Source organism: Dryobates pubescens, chromosome 8, assembly GCF_014839835.1.
Source record: "Dryobates pubescens isolate bDryPub1 chromosome 8, bDryPub1.pri, whole genome shotgun sequence".
In the NCBI taxonomy this organism is placed as follows: domain Eukaryota; kingdom Metazoa; phylum Chordata; class Aves; order Piciformes; family Picidae; genus Dryobates; species Dryobates pubescens.
Window position 1 is genome coordinate 33,606,288 of NC_071619.1, and position 17,905 is coordinate 33,624,192.

Here is a 17,905-nt window from a genome sequence, read left to right on the forward strand (position 1 = left end):
TGAAGAACATTTGCAAGGAAGCTTCTCTTTAACATGTTTCACTTAACCTTCTTAGCTTTCAAAGATTCTAACAGTAAATAGCACCAGAGTAACATCATGAAAAAATAGCTTAAGATCTCATCACAATGAAATATCTAAAGTTACTGTCAGCAGGAGCTTAAATATTCACCAAAAAGAGAATTTCAAAATCATTACCTTCCTGAAGGAAGCTGGAGTTTTGCTACAGTAATACTGCGCCAAGGAGAAGAGGTCTTCTATATCCTCTAAATTGAGATTGGCTGGTGATGTTTCTAAGAATTCTGAGATATATAAACAACACAATTACACCATTACTTCAGACAAAGAGAACAAGTACCATACATCTTTTCAACATCATAAACCAACTTATTTTTAATAAGGCACAGTACAATTGAGTTTGTTGACTAACCATGAATGTTGATTCACTCTCCAGGTGGAAATAGAAGATACAGAAAATATTTGTTATCCATAGGACATACATGCCATTTCCAAACCTTTAACCAAATTACTTTTTACTACATTCTTACCTCCATAAAGTTTTAGCTTTCCTTTGCAATAGTAAGTCAGCTGCTTTTTCTAAAGAAGGCTGAGCAAGAGAATCCTCTAAAACAGAGTATTTAGAATAGAACAGACCAGGTTGGAAGAGACCTTCAAGGTCATTGTGTCCAACCTATCATCCAACACCACCTAATCAACTAAACCATGCAACCAAGCACCTTATCAAGTCTCCTCCTGAACCTCCCCAGTGATGGTGACTCCACCACCTCCTTGGGCAGCCCATTCCAATGGGCAATCACTCAGTGCCAAATCAGTAATACTGTTATATGCCCAGGATAGTACAAGGGTGTAGCTCTGCAGTATATGGCAAAGACAAAATTACACTCACCCTCATTTATAACCTCAAAAATATTACTGCATGATGGCATATTAAACAAAACAAATAATTAAAAGGCAGGTAAAACTGGCTCACAAAACATTTAGCATAATTTCTAGAAAAACAGATGAAGGTAAGACAAGAACAATGAAGTAGGCTCAAATCAAGTGCATACAAACATAACTGGGAAAATGTAGCAAGTGTAGTTGAGGTAAAAAAGGATTTGAAAGTTGCTATTTTGGGCTCAGAAACATGGTCATTGTTTCAAATACTCCAAACTGAAGTAAAAAAGCTAGGTGTGGAAGTGTTCAAAGGCAAAACAAGGGAAGAATAAAGAGAGCAAATGTGGTGCAGCGAAAGAACAGTAAGAAATGAATTAGTGGATGAGAGGATTCATAAATGAGAAAAATCACATAAAAGTAGTTAAATAATTCAGTTATTTTGTAATTAAAAAAAAATCCATGTAGATTACGCTATGTGGTAAATATTTCACTAGCTACATAAGTACTTACTTATCATTTCTTCTTTATCCAATTCTTGTGCTAAGATAACATCCCTGAAAACAGGAAAGTGACAGGCATAGATTACGTTAGTCAAACCAAAACTCACAAAAGTGCATTGAAACTGTGCCAGTAAGGAGTGTCCCAAAGAACTGACTATGCACTTACTTTGCATTGACAAGGATGATTAACATTAAGAAATAAATAAAAAATGGATCTGCTCGTTGTAGATATCCATCCCATATTGCCTGAGTGACTTCAGCTGAGCAGTAATATGAGAAGAGGCTTCCCAGCTAAAACATTTGAAAAGTAACATGAGAAAAAGCAATAACCAAGAACAATCTTAAAGTTACAATACAGCTGACAAGAAAACAAACCCAACAAAATGACATTAAAATATACATTTGCACCATGTATTGAAGGATGGTTCTACTCTCAAAAACAATTATGTGCAGCAATGGCATCATAGAATGGTTTGGATTGGTATAGACTACCCATGAATAAATAAGCCTAGTGTGAAGACAAACTCAGCTGTACATTGTCAGCTTGCAAATTCAACCAGAGATAAAACAGACTAGAACACTGTTTAGCTCACAGCCACTGCCAAATACCTATTATACCAAGAAGACAACACTAAAAGAATGTCTTTACTGAACTAGCAAAGCAAACAGGACTATGAAAGGATCCTGCCAAAAACACTCTCTTTATTTTTCACAGCAGAATCAAGCTAATTGAACATGGTTGCACATTGGTGTGCCAATATCACTTACTTAACATTACATTATGATGAGTTATGGCTACTTAAACATTTGCAAGCAACAGAAGTTCTTCATTTAACAATACTGCTTCTCTGATATGCAAAGTTCAAAGTGGAGAAAAGAAAAGGTAGGGAAATTCTCAGACATACCAGAGAGTATTTGCAAGCACAGCTAACTCAAATGCACACCGGCTGGCTTCACTGGGGTTTGACTGAAATTGCTGATGCACACAAATTCTGCATCAACAGAGTTACAGCTTTCAAAAGCTCAATTTCTGGTTTTAAACACCACCATTTAGTACTTCAGAGTATACTTTCATAAGAAAAGGCAAAAAAGATGTATGCAATTCTGAATCAAACACAGCTGAAGACAAAATGGCCCCAACAGAACCAATGACAGGTCTCTGAACATCAGATTTTTTTGACAGGCTAAACAAGGAATTTTAATGTAATCTCATAATATAAAGTGCAGCTTAAGATTTTTTGCTAGGACTGCACATCAGAAAGCATGACACTGAGGACTGGCTCTACACTAGCTCATTTCCCCTCCTCCTTTCAAAGATTCTCCCCCGCCCCAAGAATCACTAAAACTGTAATAAACAACTTTGAGGTTTGTGTTTACTATGGGAAATTACATTTTAAAAGGGAGATTCAGTAGGTTAAAAAAGAGACTAAATTCTTCTTTTGAAGGTTGATGACTGGCAAAAGACAGATTTTGAGAATAAGGAAATTCTTCCTGGACACATTTTTATATTAATATTGGTAGCAGCCCCATGTTAGTGGAAAGTACACAGAGTTACAACAAAAATTTTACAAGGCCAACAGGTATAAAAGATGAGCCTTGTTGTGGTTTTGTCTTGATTGGTGGTCCCTTCCAGCTGAAACCTGGACAAGCCTAGAAGAGTTCATGGGTCATACAGTTGTCTTTATTAAAGACACTGCCTCTTCAAGCACTGTATCATGGTTTTGTCTTGCATATACTACATAGCATTGAACCATGAGAATTTTTGCCATTTTGTTGTAGTCCTGCTATGCAAATGATACTAAAAAATTGTTAAGGCAAAGATCTACCCACAACTTGCAGTTTTGAAATTAAGGTGAGGAAGAACTGACCAATTCTGGAAGAGCTGTAAAATTTATGTGCCTAAATTCAGAAAGGCATATGAGGAAGTCAACCACATCTATTAGCAGAAAGGATTTAAAAGTCATTGCTAATTTGACTTTAACAGACTCCTTAGGCTGATGTTTATTCATATCTACAAACGTACAGCTGCCCACTATAAGAACTCACATCATGACTTTTTAGTTCTTCAGTATATCACTTGCTCTCATTCTCACTTATTTTAAGTAGTTCCTAACATTAGTGGCTCAATTAACATCCAGTAAAATAAAAAATGTGACATTAACAAGATCTCACACCTTATGTTAAGCAGCTGAAGAGAAAAAGCCCTCACTATATTAAAACACAGAATTTATGTCACTATATATGTAGTTGTCATCTTGTACTACTCTTCCAGAAACTGGCAATATGTACTTAAATTTTAACAGAAATTTATTTTTCATTATGTTTCCCTACTTTCACTTTATTACCCAGTTGAGTGCATATGAGTCTGGAGTCATCTTCTTAGTATCAAGGAAAGAGCAGAGTTCAGGTTCATGGTACTGAAGAAGCAGTCTAAATAGATGAAATGGTCTTCCCTTCATAAAACAATCTCTGAAAAGCAGGAGTGGAAATAATCAAAACCCTCTCATAATATTCCAGTTGTCAGACTTACAGTAGCAATTTTCAGTTCTATGCAATTCCCTATATTGTTCCTCTAATTCACAGGGATTGATCAAGTACACTTGCCTCAAGAGCACCAAAAAAAGTGACAATAAAACCCCAAGCCCTAAAAGCAAGAAGAACAACAACCCCACAAAAACTTAAACCCCTACTATATTAAGATGACAAGAGAAAGCACAAAATAATGTCACTACTTGATAGAGTATATAATACAGAAATACTCAAACCAGACTTACATAGCAAACCAAATTGAGCATGGTATCAATGTTAGTAACAAAAACCAAACTTTGTTTTAATGAAAAAAAAACGAGGCTATTTTCTGCCCTCTGTTAGAGGCAACACTGTTGTAATTTAAGCAGATGTAAGGCACTTCTCTCTTGTGGTCCCTGAGATGAGATACACTTGTATTACCCACTTGTAGATTTTTAAGTAGTTTACTACCTTACAAGCTCTCATACCAATCACTCTCCACTCAAGCATGTCTGAAAGATAGTGTTTTTTTCTTCTACTCATGGTCCCAACACATAGGAATGACTTAAGAATTCAATATTAACTCATGGTCCATTTTGAAGGGTTAAAAAACTTCATCATCATGGAGGAAAAAGCAGCAAGAAAATAGGTAATTCAAAAGATACTTAACATCAAAAGCCCTGAAGAGTAACAGTGTCTCCAAGGTAAAAAAGGCAAACCCTCCCACATCTAAAACAGCCTTTAGGGCTTTTTCCTCACTCTTTCTTTGGCTTGCAAGTGATGCTTTCAGGAAAAAAAAAATGAAAAGGGAAAAACAAAAAAGAGATAAAAGGTTCAGGCTTTGCTATACACTTACTCCACCTGTTGTCAATATTTTATTAGAGTAAATTTTTCATTAGCTACAAAAAAAGGGAAGATTAATAAAAACACAAACCTGTATGATCTAAAGAACAAAACCATCAAAAAGGTAAAAAGGAAACTTTTATCAAATAGCAGTGCTGGTCCAGCAGTCAAATGCCAAATCAGGGCCAAACTGACCTAAGTGGAGATTTGCAAGCCTATTATATATTGCCTTTCACTCTTCTGTGGGGAGTGGGGAGGAGGAAGAAAGAGAAAATCCTCCACATCTCATTGAAACACCACCTAGGTTCTTAGAGAAACAAACACTAGACACTCTAAAAGCCTTCTATGGCTGAAAGTACGTGAGTTATGTGACCATAATGCCACTGTTCCCAAGCACTTTGCAAAGCCCAACAGTATTTTAATTCAAAAATGGACACAACCTGAGTCAAGTCTCAGAACTGATAAATGTTTCCTGCCACACCATGCATACTTTTTGTATTATGGTCACACATCCAGTAGCTCAGCTGTAATCTCCTCTCCAGGCAATCACACTACGATCTTTAATTACAGACTACCCACATATTACTTGAGAAGGTCTTAACCAAGAAGACTCTGTAGCCTTGCTGGGCTGTCATAGTGCTACTTGAACTTACATTAAAAAGAAATAAAATAAAATTAGTAAGAGCACCTCTGTAACAGCATGAAAACCTCCAACTTAATAAAAAAAATCAGTTCAGAATACAGGGAAAATACCAACTACTTCTAAAGAGATTTTGAGACTTACTTAGTGCTTCTAAAGTATTTTGAAGGGAGAGGTATATAAGCATTTTAGCTATCCAAAATGCTAGGAAAGTAAAAATGCTTTCACAAAACATCTATGAATTAAACAAGTACTTCTGATACCACATGAACTGACAGTTGTTCTTTAAAAGGCATGCTGGCTCTCCATCAGTCATACGCTAAACTTCCTTTTTATATCTTAAACCAACTTAATCATCTCCTGCACTTCAAATCAACAGGTATTTAGAGATGATTCAATTTATTACCACATGAAGGAATTCGCTAACTACTACGAACAGTGCTACTACAGCTGGACCCAACATGCACATTCTTTCAGAAAAAGCTTTTAATGCCAACAGAAATAGTGCACAGACAAAACAAAGACAGTTGTACCTTGGAATGAACTTATTCATGATAGCATAAAAGCAGTTGTATAAATCACTGCGTGACAAACGAAGGTGCACCAGAGGTTTGAGTAGATGGATCCAGCCGAGGCAAGAGCTGTATGTGACATTACGTGATTTGCAATAAAAAGTAATAACAGACTCAATATCCAAAAGCAATACTGACTTCTCCTCTTCTGGCACTGACAGCTGGTCTGAAATAGGCACAGAAATACAAAGTGCATTAATGGCTTTTCAAAGAAATGGAATGAGGTTATTTCATAGTATAATTGCACTGATAGGGAGGGCTTGTGGGGGGAAGTTCTGTTAATTAGGGTGTCAAGTTAAACACTCCTACACAATTGTCATTATTGAGTTGAATACATGCACAATGCTTAAGTTTTACAGAACCACACAATTGTTTTGGCTGGAAAAGCCCTGTAAGATCAATTGAGTCCAATGGCCAACCCAACTCCACCATGACCATTAAACCATGTCCCAAAGTGCCATGTCCACATATTTCTGGAACACCTCCAGGTACACCGACTCCACCACCTCCCTGGGCAGCTTGTTCCAATGCCCGACTGCTCTTGCAGTAAAGAAATTTTTCCTAATATCCAACCTAAACCTCTCCTGGCACAACTTCAGGCCATACTTTAAAAGCATCTTTAACTAGTTCTGAAGCATCCTCCAGCAGAGACTCTTGGTTAAAAGGCTGACAACACTCCAGACAAAGTATTGGCATACACCTCACTTGAGGTAATGAATCTTAAGACATACTGAAATGTATCAGCACCATACCCCAAATTGTAAGCATTCAAGTGATTTAATTCAAATGACAAAGGCCTAAACCAACTGAGGATACTGAAGTTTTCACATAGAGGATCTGAATGCAATTGAACTTACCAATCAGCTCTTGGCAATCTGTATGAATTATACTTTGTTCAGTTAGGTCTAAAGAGCCATCCCAGGATGCTAGGCTGTCCCCCTTTCCCACAACATTAAGTGCAATCTGAAAATAAAAATAGAACACCTTCTAAATATTTTATAGCTCTTCTGTAGTTACCCAATTACTGAACTCAGTGATTTAATTCAATAAATAAGTTTATTCTAAAATTGAATCAACATACATGCATATTCAAATTCCAGTACTACATATCTTCTGTAGATGTCTGATAATTAAGTAATTTATCTCAAATCAAACACAACTTAAAAGTATTTCCTGCTGCTTAATTGAAGCTCATATCTACCTTCCAGACTTTGGCCCTCAGATCAGCAGGCAATGGCCTTCCTTGAATGATGCTTCTGACAGTTTCAAGATCACAGCCTCCTTCTTCTAGAGCGTCTGCAAGATCTTTTTCCCTACAATAATGACATGCACTGCGTTTATTCAAAATTGATTACATAGTATTTTCCAAAGTTTATCTTAAATAGATGTAGACTGGAGGCTCCTATCAGGCAAACCTCACATAGAGATAAAGGTATATTGTAAGACAATTGGGCAGTTACTAAAAATCAGTATTTGCACAATGTTATTGATTCTTTTCAAGGCTGCTTGTTCAACTTCTAATTTGATTCAGTTTACACACAAGAAAAGAATAAGGTCAGGGCTTGCTTTTTATTTTGTTTGTTTATATGAAGTGGCAGTGTTGCAAAACATATCATAAAAATCCCAGTTCAGTTGTAGCTTAAAAGGTAAGATCCATGGCAAATTTTCACATGCACACAACACATCCAAAGCAAACATTACACTTCAATTAGATGATGGAGTTCTTTTAAATAAAGTATTGTATGACCCAGAAAACATAAAATTTGCTTCAAAGGTTTAGAATAGTCAGCCTTTAACCTTATGTTTCCCTGAAAAGGGAAAGGATCTTTCAGTCAAATGCAACTTTGCCCAACTACAAAGTTCTAGTTCTGTAAGCATGGACATATGCACAAGACTGAATTAAAGTATACAAAGATGTTAGTGTAGAAGGTAGCAAAATACACAAATTCATGACACAGTAAAAGGATGGAATTTAAGTTGCCATAGCAAGACAACAAAAGTTCATAAGCATTATAGATAAGAAGGGATGCACTCAGAAAGGATTACTTTACAGTCTCTCTGACAGATTCTGCTTTCAACTGTTCCATGTTGTGAATAATGAGAGAACCACATGTGATGATTTCAGGAATTTCAGTATCATGTAGCAGAGCAGTGGCAAGACACCGGGTTCACTGGAAAAACAGCAATAGCAGTGATACATTTGTCCCATATGCAGAACTTCTTCCCTACTGTATCCTTTTAACTGTTTTCTGCTAGGTCTCACATATAGCTTAAGAAAGGCTTTCACAGAATCATAGAATTGTTGAAGTTGGAAAAGACCTCCAAGATCATACAGCCCAACCATCAACCCAACTCCCACCATGGCAATTAAACCATGTCACAACCTGCCATATTCATAAATTTCTAGAACACCTCCAGGTGCACTGACTCCACCACATCCCTGGGCAGCCTGTTCCAATGCTTGATCACTCTCGTAGGAAAGAAATGTTTCCTAATACCCAACCCAAACCTCCCCTGGCACAATTTCAGTCCATTTCGTCTCACTCTATCACCTGGCACTAGGGAGAATTTTTCCTCAAGTACATGAGGAGCTAGACACACATCCAGATATTCAAACATGAAGATGCATTCCTTGGGGTTAACATATCTATTTATATCCATGAAGTAACAGATGTTGAAGTGTTATCAGTATGACTCTCAATTACTCCACATTACATACTCTGCAGTCAAACAGTCACAGAACAAGAATGTCAGCTGTTGAGGTCTTGTTTACTTTTATTTGTATATATCTACAACTGACACCTTGACATAAAGGTTCTCAAGTTTGGTTTTCTGAAAGCTTCAGGCACACATTTCTGATTTTCTGAATATCATCCTTCTTGATAGATTAAAATCTCAGTTTTGTGAGAATGGATGCATATACTTGACAGTATGAGAAGCCTGATGTAAGGCTTGCTTGTTGCAAAGTGTTTACAAGTTTGGAGAGTAAGCATTTTGCATGCATTATCATCAGCCAATCGCTCTGCCAGTGGCTTTTTGGTAGCACTTTGAACCACATCTGAGAAACACACTGGGGTAAAACTAACAGCTTTCTTAAAGTAGTTTTGCAGCTTTGGATGAAAGTAAGCCCAGTCTACAAAGAGACTGACTTGCTTTCTTTTATTATTATTATTTTCTAATATTAATGATATAATAATCCCAAAGCCCCTTATTATAGAACTGAAGCCTGCATGGGTGACTATCCCTTTCCTGAGACAGAAACAAGACAGATGCATTTCCATCATCTATCCTGCTGACCAGTTATGTATGTAACAAACCAACACTGCAACAGTTAAACTACCAAATCCATTCACCCTGAGGGTAAAAAAAAAAAGGAAAGTAGTATTTTGAGGACATTTACACAGAGACTCAGCGCTCAGCAGAACTGCATGAACTCAGGCATGATCTAACTTCAATGAAAGCTGACATCAAACATCAGCTGAAGAGAGAGAGATGCTTTTAGACGCATGGCAGGTTTCTGTGCATGCTGTGTGTGACAGACCAGAGAGCAGCAGCTAGGCTTTGAATTATAGCACATAAAGTAGGAATAGTTGCTGCAGATAACAACCAAGCATTAAATAGGCACATGGAAATCAGAGAAAATTTCTTTACAGACAGAGTGGTCAGGCATTGGAATAAGATGCCCAAGTAGGTGGTAGAGTCACCATCCCTGGAGGTGTTCAAGAAACATGTGGATATGGCACTGTGGGGTATGGTTTAATGGCCATGGCAGCGTTAGGTTGACGGTTGGACTCAATGATTTCAGAGGTCTTTTCCAACTGAAACAATTTGACGTTCCTATGATTCTAAATCAATGCAACAGCTGTGCACACGATATGTCAGGTCTTAAACTGCAGCACTTGGGGGGTGGGCGGGTATGCCCTTTAAGAACATTATTTGAGGGAAAAAAAAAGTAGTTTTTTATTTGTGAAACAACACTTAAACTACACTAACACAAATAACAAAAACCACACTTGGCAAAGCAAGTTTCACAAAGCCGTAAGTATTAATTCTTCCAGGTACTTAAAAAGCTGTGGCTCAACATCACTATCAACTTCAACATGTTATCTGCAAATGTGTGCTTTGTCTGCTTGTTTGATACTACATTACCATTTGCAAAATCTTTTTCTGAAGTCCTGTCACTTACAGGACATTGTAAAGCTGTAAACTGCAAAGACAACAGGCAGGTGCTACCTTTACTGCAATACCTTAAAGAGCAAGAAACTGACACACCCATCTGTCACAGAAAAAGACATGATCAATTACCAACACTGAGTTAAATGAAATAATAGCAAGGGGGGGGAAATTGAATTATTGTATTACAATTTAATTAGTTACTGCTCTTCTCCATCAACTCCCAGGATTGCTCAAAGTCTAGAAGGATTTTTTAAAGATTAAGAAAAATCATTTTCTAATAAATACTCTTTCAGACTCAGTTGCAAAGTACAAAGTATGAAAGTGATTTTGATATGCTAACACATGCCCACTGTCTGTGTCTGACTTATTTCAGTGTTGCACTATAAATACTGCAAGAAAGTGCTAGCAATCTGGATTCCTGTTATTAAAGGTGAAGACAACAGGAAATGACATCAAGTTGTGCCAAGGGAGGTTCAAGTTGGCTATAAGGAAATACTCCTTCACAGGAAGGGTTATCAGGCATACCAACAGGCTACCCAAGGGAGGTGGTAGAATCACCATCCCAACACGTGTTTAAAAGATGTGTAGCTGTGGTGCTGAGGGACATAGTTTAGTGGCAGTGGTTTAGCAGTAGTGGTGGGATTGTGAGCTCTAGGTGAGCAATTGGACGAGGTGACCTCAAAGGTCTCTTCCAACCTCAACTGGTCTAAGATTCTTTTATGATTGACAATCAGCTAGGAAGTCTTCTGTTCATATGGACAATGATCACACTTTGGAAAGAATGCAGTGCTTTATAGGCAATTTCCTCCAGGCCTGAACATCCTTATTTTCTACTCTGCCATGGCTCCACTGCCTATTTCTAAATGTTGTTCAGAAGTCTGGTGAGCTGTGTAGAATTCCAGCATATATCCAATCCATGGTCTGAAAGATTAATTTCCACAGGACATACTGTTCTAAATGTCATCATGCACTATGTTACTATTACTGTGTCTGAAGTAAACACTTACAGAATAACCTCTGAAATTCATGCCAGTCTGATGATGTATTATAATCAATAAGTAACTAACTTCACAGATATTCAACATGATTTTTATTGTTAGTTAAATTGCTTAAGATGTGAGACAAAGCTCAAGGCAGTAAAAATTGATCAACTGTTGGGAATTCAGTTTCAGCCACTTTTGGTATTTTTAATTAGTATTTTTGTATGACTCTGAGGTACTGGCCAATAATCACTAATAAACACTAATGAAGGGACTAAAAATCTCTGGGAATGTGAACAGCAGGACAAAGATAGCAGGAAGTGTTAAGAAAACTATAATGAGTCAGTAGATTACAATGTCTGGAATGTACCTGCTGAAGTCCATCACACCTGCCTATTCATTACTATCAAAGACAGGTCCTTCTGAGCTGCTTCCTGCAAGTCAAACTGTATTTTGGGGAAAAATGCTTTGAAAGCTTAAAGCTTTGATTTATAATAGTTGCAGTTCTAATGCTAATATATTATTTTTACAGCCCAACAGGTAGGAAATAACAACTTCCAAGAAGTAAGAAGTAGCATTTTAAACATCTTCACGCATCATTCCTGTTTTCCCTAAATCAGAAGCAAGGCTGCTGCTACCTGACCCCTTTCCAAGGTTATCATGACTTTTAATTTCTTTAAAGATGCTGTCTCCTAGGACATCAAACACATTTTGAAAAAGTTTGAATGTAGTTTTGATAACTGTAGCATGCAAAGAAAAGGACAGGCACATGTATCCCAGTGCTACCATCACAATTAGGAGGGTCGCCTGTGCACACTGGGTTAGTGCTGGACTGGACTAAGCTATAATATATTTTGATAACTTTTGTTATTAAAGCTGCACTAAACTGCATTTTAAGCAAAGTTCTTTATTTGAAAAAGCTCACAGCTGTGCAGAGATTTACAACACACAGTCATTACTAAACAGCTTTACTTAAAATAAAATGGGGAAGTAAACACAGATCATGAACATTTCCTAAGTCAACAGCTAATATCAGTTTGCTGTTACAGTCATCATTCTACCTTTCCACAGCAAAAAACGTAGCTTTCCACCACAAAGTAACTCTATAAAAGCTTCTCCCCTCCTCCAATGTGTTTTGTATAAGCTACTCTGATTGCTGCTTCTAACTAAGAATTCTCCTGACTACCAGAAAAAAGCTTCAAGAGCAGCTCTATTAAATTGCAACCAATGAGTGTTTGTTCTCCATTGAAAACAAACAATAAATCCCTCACTATTACTTACACATATCCATTGTATTCAGAACACTACTGAATATTTTTCCAATGGAATTCTAGAGAAAAACATTAATTTCCTGACATTTTTACCTCAAGTGTGCTAATTTCACACTTAACTGCAAAGCATTTTTTGTTTGTGTGCTTTCAGAAGAAATATTATGACTTCAAGTACCAATAAGGCAGATTCTGAGCCCATTAAAAACCAGTGCTGATGTTGTCACTGTTTTGTGAAATAGTTGGAGTGTACTTTGGGACCCACACAAAGTTAAATGCACAGGAACAATTCCATCTGTGGTTATTTATAGTTACTTAGTCCATGTCTTAGCTTTTAAAATACAGATACTGAAATGAATATAAAATACTACTCAATCAGGTTCTCTGCAGCTTGAGTATTAAACAGCCACAAAAGTGTTTTATAAATTAATTCAGAGCTGTTTATATCTTTGCCTGTTTGAAAATCTGAAAAACAACAACAAAAAAATTTACATTCAAATAATGTCTTTCCTTGGGAAATGAGAAAAACCACTTTAACTTCCAGCTACACTCATTTTAACTAATAACAGCCCAACCTTTCTGTGTCTACAATCTATTGGCTGGATGTATTGTATTGACTACAACTGTTGTTAAAACAATGCACACACAAACCCAAGAAACTAAGATTTTACAGCATGGCTCGAAGGCAACCTGCTTCCTTTGTGTTTTACAGCATTCTTATCTTTGGACACACATCTTCCAACAATGCATCAAATGAATTGTTGAGAATATGTCAAATAGCTAAAAAGAAAATAAATTAATAAACAAGGTCTGAAATCTTCCCCCTCCCCATTTTTAAATCAAAATCTCCTGTATTTACTGAAGAAAAAGCTGACAATCTCCTTTTCCAATAATTCTTTAAATAAATGAGGGAGGGAAGAGGATTTTCTTTTGTTTGCTTTGGGTTTAAATTTTATTGTACAGTAGAAAACTTCCCTAGGTTTTGTTAAACAAAACACCAAGCAGTCAGTATAGTTGCTAAGGGGTTTAGCTCATCATTACTTTATGCTCCCCTCAAATGACTTACAGCACCACTCCATGTCAAGTTGACATAGCCAAAACCAAAAAGGGCATTTTATGGTAATAAGCATGTCTAGATCCTATATATTAAAGGTGCTGTCCCAGTCTCTAAAGCCAAAATTACATCTGCCTTCGAATCTCTCTGAAGAACTGGACACAGGACAAGGAATCAACATTGAAAATTCTATTCCACAGAGAGTTCAGGTGTACATTTTACATTTCAGGTGTTCATTTTTTAAACATGAAATACATAATCCTATATACTTCAAAGGTGTGATAATGTAGTAATTTATACTGAAAAGCTCATTTAGAAGTTACATACTATACTTAGAAAAATGACTGTTCAGCAGCATTCAGATATGTACACAAGACAACAGTGTAAAGCAGTTTATGAAAAAGAATGTATTTAAGTGAATCTGGCTTAAAAAAAAACCAACAAAGCAAACAAAACCAAAACACAACAACAAAACCAAAAAGCCACATGAAGTTTCTAAACAAGCTATCAGGAACACAACTTTGTTTTTCACAGGGTACAGCTCTAGTGATAGGATGCATTCTGGGAATCTGGCATATTGTACCATGCAACATTTAAGCATAAACCTCTTGAACTGTTCCCATAAAGACTTAAGAGAGTCTCTTCTAATTAATGCCTTCAAGTTTGCCAGCATACCAAATTTACATTGTGAGTCAGAATGGCAATAATACTTTGAAGTATGTCTGCACTTGTGCCTCCTTCTTAACAGAAATTTCAGCAGTTTGTGGTGCTCTAAGAAACTGTAATACTGTTTCAACATTAGTAATGAAAGAGGCTTGAGGTATTTTTTCAGAGACTTCGACATGCTTCTCATTCATTGTCCAATGTTATATTTCAGTGGCAAGATTGGACTGCCAATGAGAGTAGTCCTTAACTTTGTAATCACTGTACCTACAGAAAGCCCTTAATAAATTTTTAAGCTGAAACTAAAAGCAAAAAACAGGCTAAAAAAATTACACTGATTCATTTTCATTTGCTAGTAAATGATACTTAATTCTTTTAACCAACAGCTGTATTTGTAGAATCAACCTAGCCAAAGAATAAATACTAGCCACTCCTCTGTGTGTGTCAATTCTGGCTTCTTTACAGTGAGATAATTAAATGCAAAAATCAGCTAAGCATAGTTAACAAGAAACTTTAAATCTGTCACATAAAGTCTACAACCACAAACATCAGACAGGAAATGGTCATAAAAAGCAGGTCTGTTAAGGTAACTCTTTGAAAAGCGTGTACGTGGAAAGGACAAAGAGCAATGATGTGGCACAGACTCACAGAAAGAAATCACATGCAATGCAGAATCTCAAAGAGGAATGAAGATGTGGGGTGCAGTAAGATGTGGGAGGAATGAAGATGTGGGGTGCAGTAAGAACAGCTTCAGTGGCAAAACACACTGCTTGTTTAAGTCTCAGCAATCTGAAGTGAATATGCATGCAACAAATACTAAAATCACATCACTATTACCATCAAAACGATCCTATATGCTCCAGAAATAGACTCTATTCTTGTCCTAAAGGTTCAATGTAAAATCCATTATAAGAAGGTGGCAAACAGAATCATTCAGAAAACAAGACAGGACCTAACGTTGCCACCTGTGTTCGAGCAGGTACACAGAAAAAGGGGAAGCCGAACGGAACAAAGCAACTCCACTCAAGGCAGACCGGCACACATCGAACAGCTCCCACCACAGATTAAAGCTGTCATTTGCAACTGGAGTAACCGCCTCTCTCCACGCTGGACACGGACAGAGACCGCCCTGTCTCGCCCGTGTTTTGACGGCGGCGTTTCCTCTTTCGGGACCTGGGAACTGCCCTACGCCCGGAGGGGGTTGTCCCGAGGCTCGCCCCAGACTCCTAATGCGCAGGGGCCTGCCGAGCGAGGGGCTGCTCCCGCCCCAGGGAGTTGTCCTACCTGCCCTGTCCCCGCCATGCGTTCGGCGGCAGAGAGACCACGGTCGCCTGCACCCTCCCCTAAAGCGTGAAGGACAGCCTCAGCCCCACACTCAGATGCGGCGGTTCCCTGTAGGAGTCGGGGAGAAGCGGCATCAGGAAGGAAGATTTCGGCCGCTCTCGCCTACGGACCCCTCACCTTTTCTTCTCCTCGCCCCTCCCTTCCCTTCCCTCTCTCCTTCGCTCCTGCCCCTCGGTCCCTCTACAGAGGAGAGGGAAGGAAGCAAGAGGAAGGGCACTGACACCCCAGTAACTCACCAGCTGCACGACAACGGCGGCGATACCTCTTCCCCTTCCGCCATAGCTGGTGACGTGCACGCTCGCTCGGCCGTAAAGCGCACTCTGGTGGCGTGAGAGTTTTTTCCCGACACTCCCCTTCCACGCTCCGGCCGCCGGCCCCGCCTCTCCCGCGAGGTGAAGGCGCTCGCCGCAAAGCGCACAAGCCTAGCACGGCAGGAGGGCAGTGCCCGCGTGAGGCCTCGAGGCGGGGCCCGAGGCGGGGCCCGAGGCGGGGCTCGAGGCGGGGGCTGTCCCTGCCGTCGCGCCCTCATGGGCTCCTCCTAGGCCAAGGCAGGGTTTCCCCTTAGAAGGGGCGGTCGTTGTGGAGGTCTTCCTCAGTGAGAGCTGTCCCGACAACACCGTGCGGCGCTGACAGCTTTCCACTCACGCAGATGGTGGTTGCCACGGAGCGAGGCGCCGAGTGGGGTTCTGCCAGGAGGATTGCCCCTGCTGCGGCCTGTGCTCGGCTTCCCTTCCTCTCTGTGAGGTACAGGAAGGCTTTACCACCGACCCAGGTCACCAGAGCTGCAGGTGTCGTCCACTAAAAGACTCGGGAATCGATTTCCCTGGCAGAAAAGACCTGAATACTTTGGGTTTCCATAAAAGTGAACGCCTTTGCTATGTACAGCTTTGATTATTGAATTACTTCCCCTTGCAGTCAGTGTTGTGCCAGGCTGCGCTCCACGGGCCAAAGAAAACTGACAAGTTACACGCAGGAACTCTATTTGTAATCATTGGTAACGCTCACATCAGCAACCTCGGGCTGAACAACGCTAAAGCTCTGGGTCACGCTGGGTCCTTGCCCATCCACACCCTGAAAGGGCCAAAACACCCTAAAAAACCCACAAAAAACCCAACCTGAAAGTACACGAAAATAATTCAATTTATACACGGAAGAAGAGTGCCATCTTACGATAAAGTCGTGTCCTTACACTTGGTTGTCTTCCACACAGCTCACCTCAGGATATGCTGCTGGATGGAAATTCCCAGACTTGAAGTGGGACTGTTCCTGGGGAGGAGAAAAAAAAAGAGAGAGAGAGAGAGAAAAGCAAACAGAAAGAGAAAAGAAAACGAAAAAGATACACTCTGGTTTAACTGTGTGAGGGACCCAGCTTCCAGAGTCAAGAACATTGATTCACAGGTAACATACAATGTACGCTTGTTCCCAGAAAACGTTGTATGAATGATTTCAATTAAAAATGCAGGTGTTTTAGAGCATAAAAACTGATTCAGGCACTTCAGGCTAGAATCAGACTGGATATTAGGAAGAAATTCTTTACAGCGAGGGTGGTGAGATGCTGCAGGTTGCCTAGGGAAGTCGTGCATACCCTTTCCCTGGAAGTATTCAAGGCCAGACTGGATGAGGCTTTGAGCAACCTGGTCTAGTGGAAGGCATCTCTGGCCATAGCAGGGGGGTTGGAACCAGATGCTCTTTCAGGTCTCTTCCAACCATTCTACAAATCTATGAATGAATAATTTTTTTTTTTTTTTTTTTGAGTGTGAAGGAGAAGGTAATGCTTTAATTCTTTCCCTCTTTTTCTTATTTAATTTGTATTTTTTTATGGAAAACCCCACCAAAACAAACAAAAACACTCCAAAAACGAACCCTAGCCCCAAATTAAAAATAATTAAAAAATAAAGCCAATTGCCCCTTCCCCCTCCCATGCATTTTAAACACCTACTTTTATTATTGAGGACAAAACCCCTATGAAACGTCTTAGAGACATCGCTTTCCTCTTGGCTGTCTGGCAGTGCTAGAAACAGGACTGGGGACGAACCGCCAACCACCCCCATGCTGCTCGGCAGTGCGCAAGCGCCGCCCCGGGGACGGTGCGCGGCCCTCCCCGCGTGGTGGTGGCGGCAGAGGCGGCAGCATGGGGGACACGCTGGAGGAGCCGTGGTGGGACACTCCGGCCGGGGCTGGCAGCACTCCAGGTACTTGTCTCCTGGAGCTCGCCCCTCATGCTGGGCTTGAAACAGCCTTCCCGGGGGCCAGTCCCCTCCTCCTTGTCCCTCCTTCTTCCTTTTTGATTTTTTTCCCCCTTCCCTCCTCTCCCTCCAGCCACTCGCCTTCCCCTTCTCTGCTTTTCCTCTCTCATGCATCTTTTCCTCCCGTGCCTGCTTTTCTCTGCTTGCTACAAGTGATGTGTTTGTTTGTAAACAAATTCTCGGCAGCCACCTGAGGTATAATCTCTGACCCTTCACA

At 39.5% G+C, this 17,905-nt stretch overlaps 2 protein-coding genes across 3 annotated transcripts in view; one reads left to right on the forward strand and one right to left on the reverse strand.

The window, feature by feature from the left end:
• Positions 1-15,783, reverse strand: part of TBC1D23 (TBC1 domain family member 23) — a 30,128-nt gene extending 14,345 nt beyond the window's left edge. For both annotated transcript variants that reach the window (XM_054163589.1, XM_054163588.1), the window contains exons 1-8: positions 15,679-15,783; positions 7,159-7,270; positions 6,815-6,920; positions 5,919-6,123; positions 3,740-3,863; positions 1,561-1,685; positions 1,405-1,448; positions 196-299 (exon numbers count right to left, since the gene is read on the reverse strand). In XM_054163589.1, coding sequence (XP_054019564.1) covers positions 196-299; positions 1,405-1,448; positions 1,561-1,685; positions 3,740-3,863; positions 5,919-6,123; positions 6,815-6,920; positions 7,159-7,270; positions 15,679-15,722 — 864 coding nt within the window. In that variant the 5' untranslated portion in view covers positions 15,723-15,783. The remainder of the gene's footprint in view (positions 1-195; positions 300-1,404; positions 1,449-1,560; positions 1,686-3,739; positions 3,864-5,918; positions 6,124-6,814; positions 6,921-7,158; positions 7,271-15,678) is intronic.
• Positions 15,784-16,091: 308 nt separating this feature from the next.
• The window catches only part of CMSS1 (cms1 ribosomal small subunit homolog), a 236,231-nt gene continuing 234,417 nt past the window's right edge, over positions 16,092-17,905 (forward strand). The window contains exons 1-2 of the mRNA XM_009907849.2: positions 16,092-16,230; positions 17,452-17,634. Coding sequence (XP_009906151.2) covers positions 16,092-16,230; positions 17,452-17,634 — 322 coding nt within the window. The remainder of the gene's footprint in view (positions 16,231-17,451; positions 17,635-17,905) is intronic.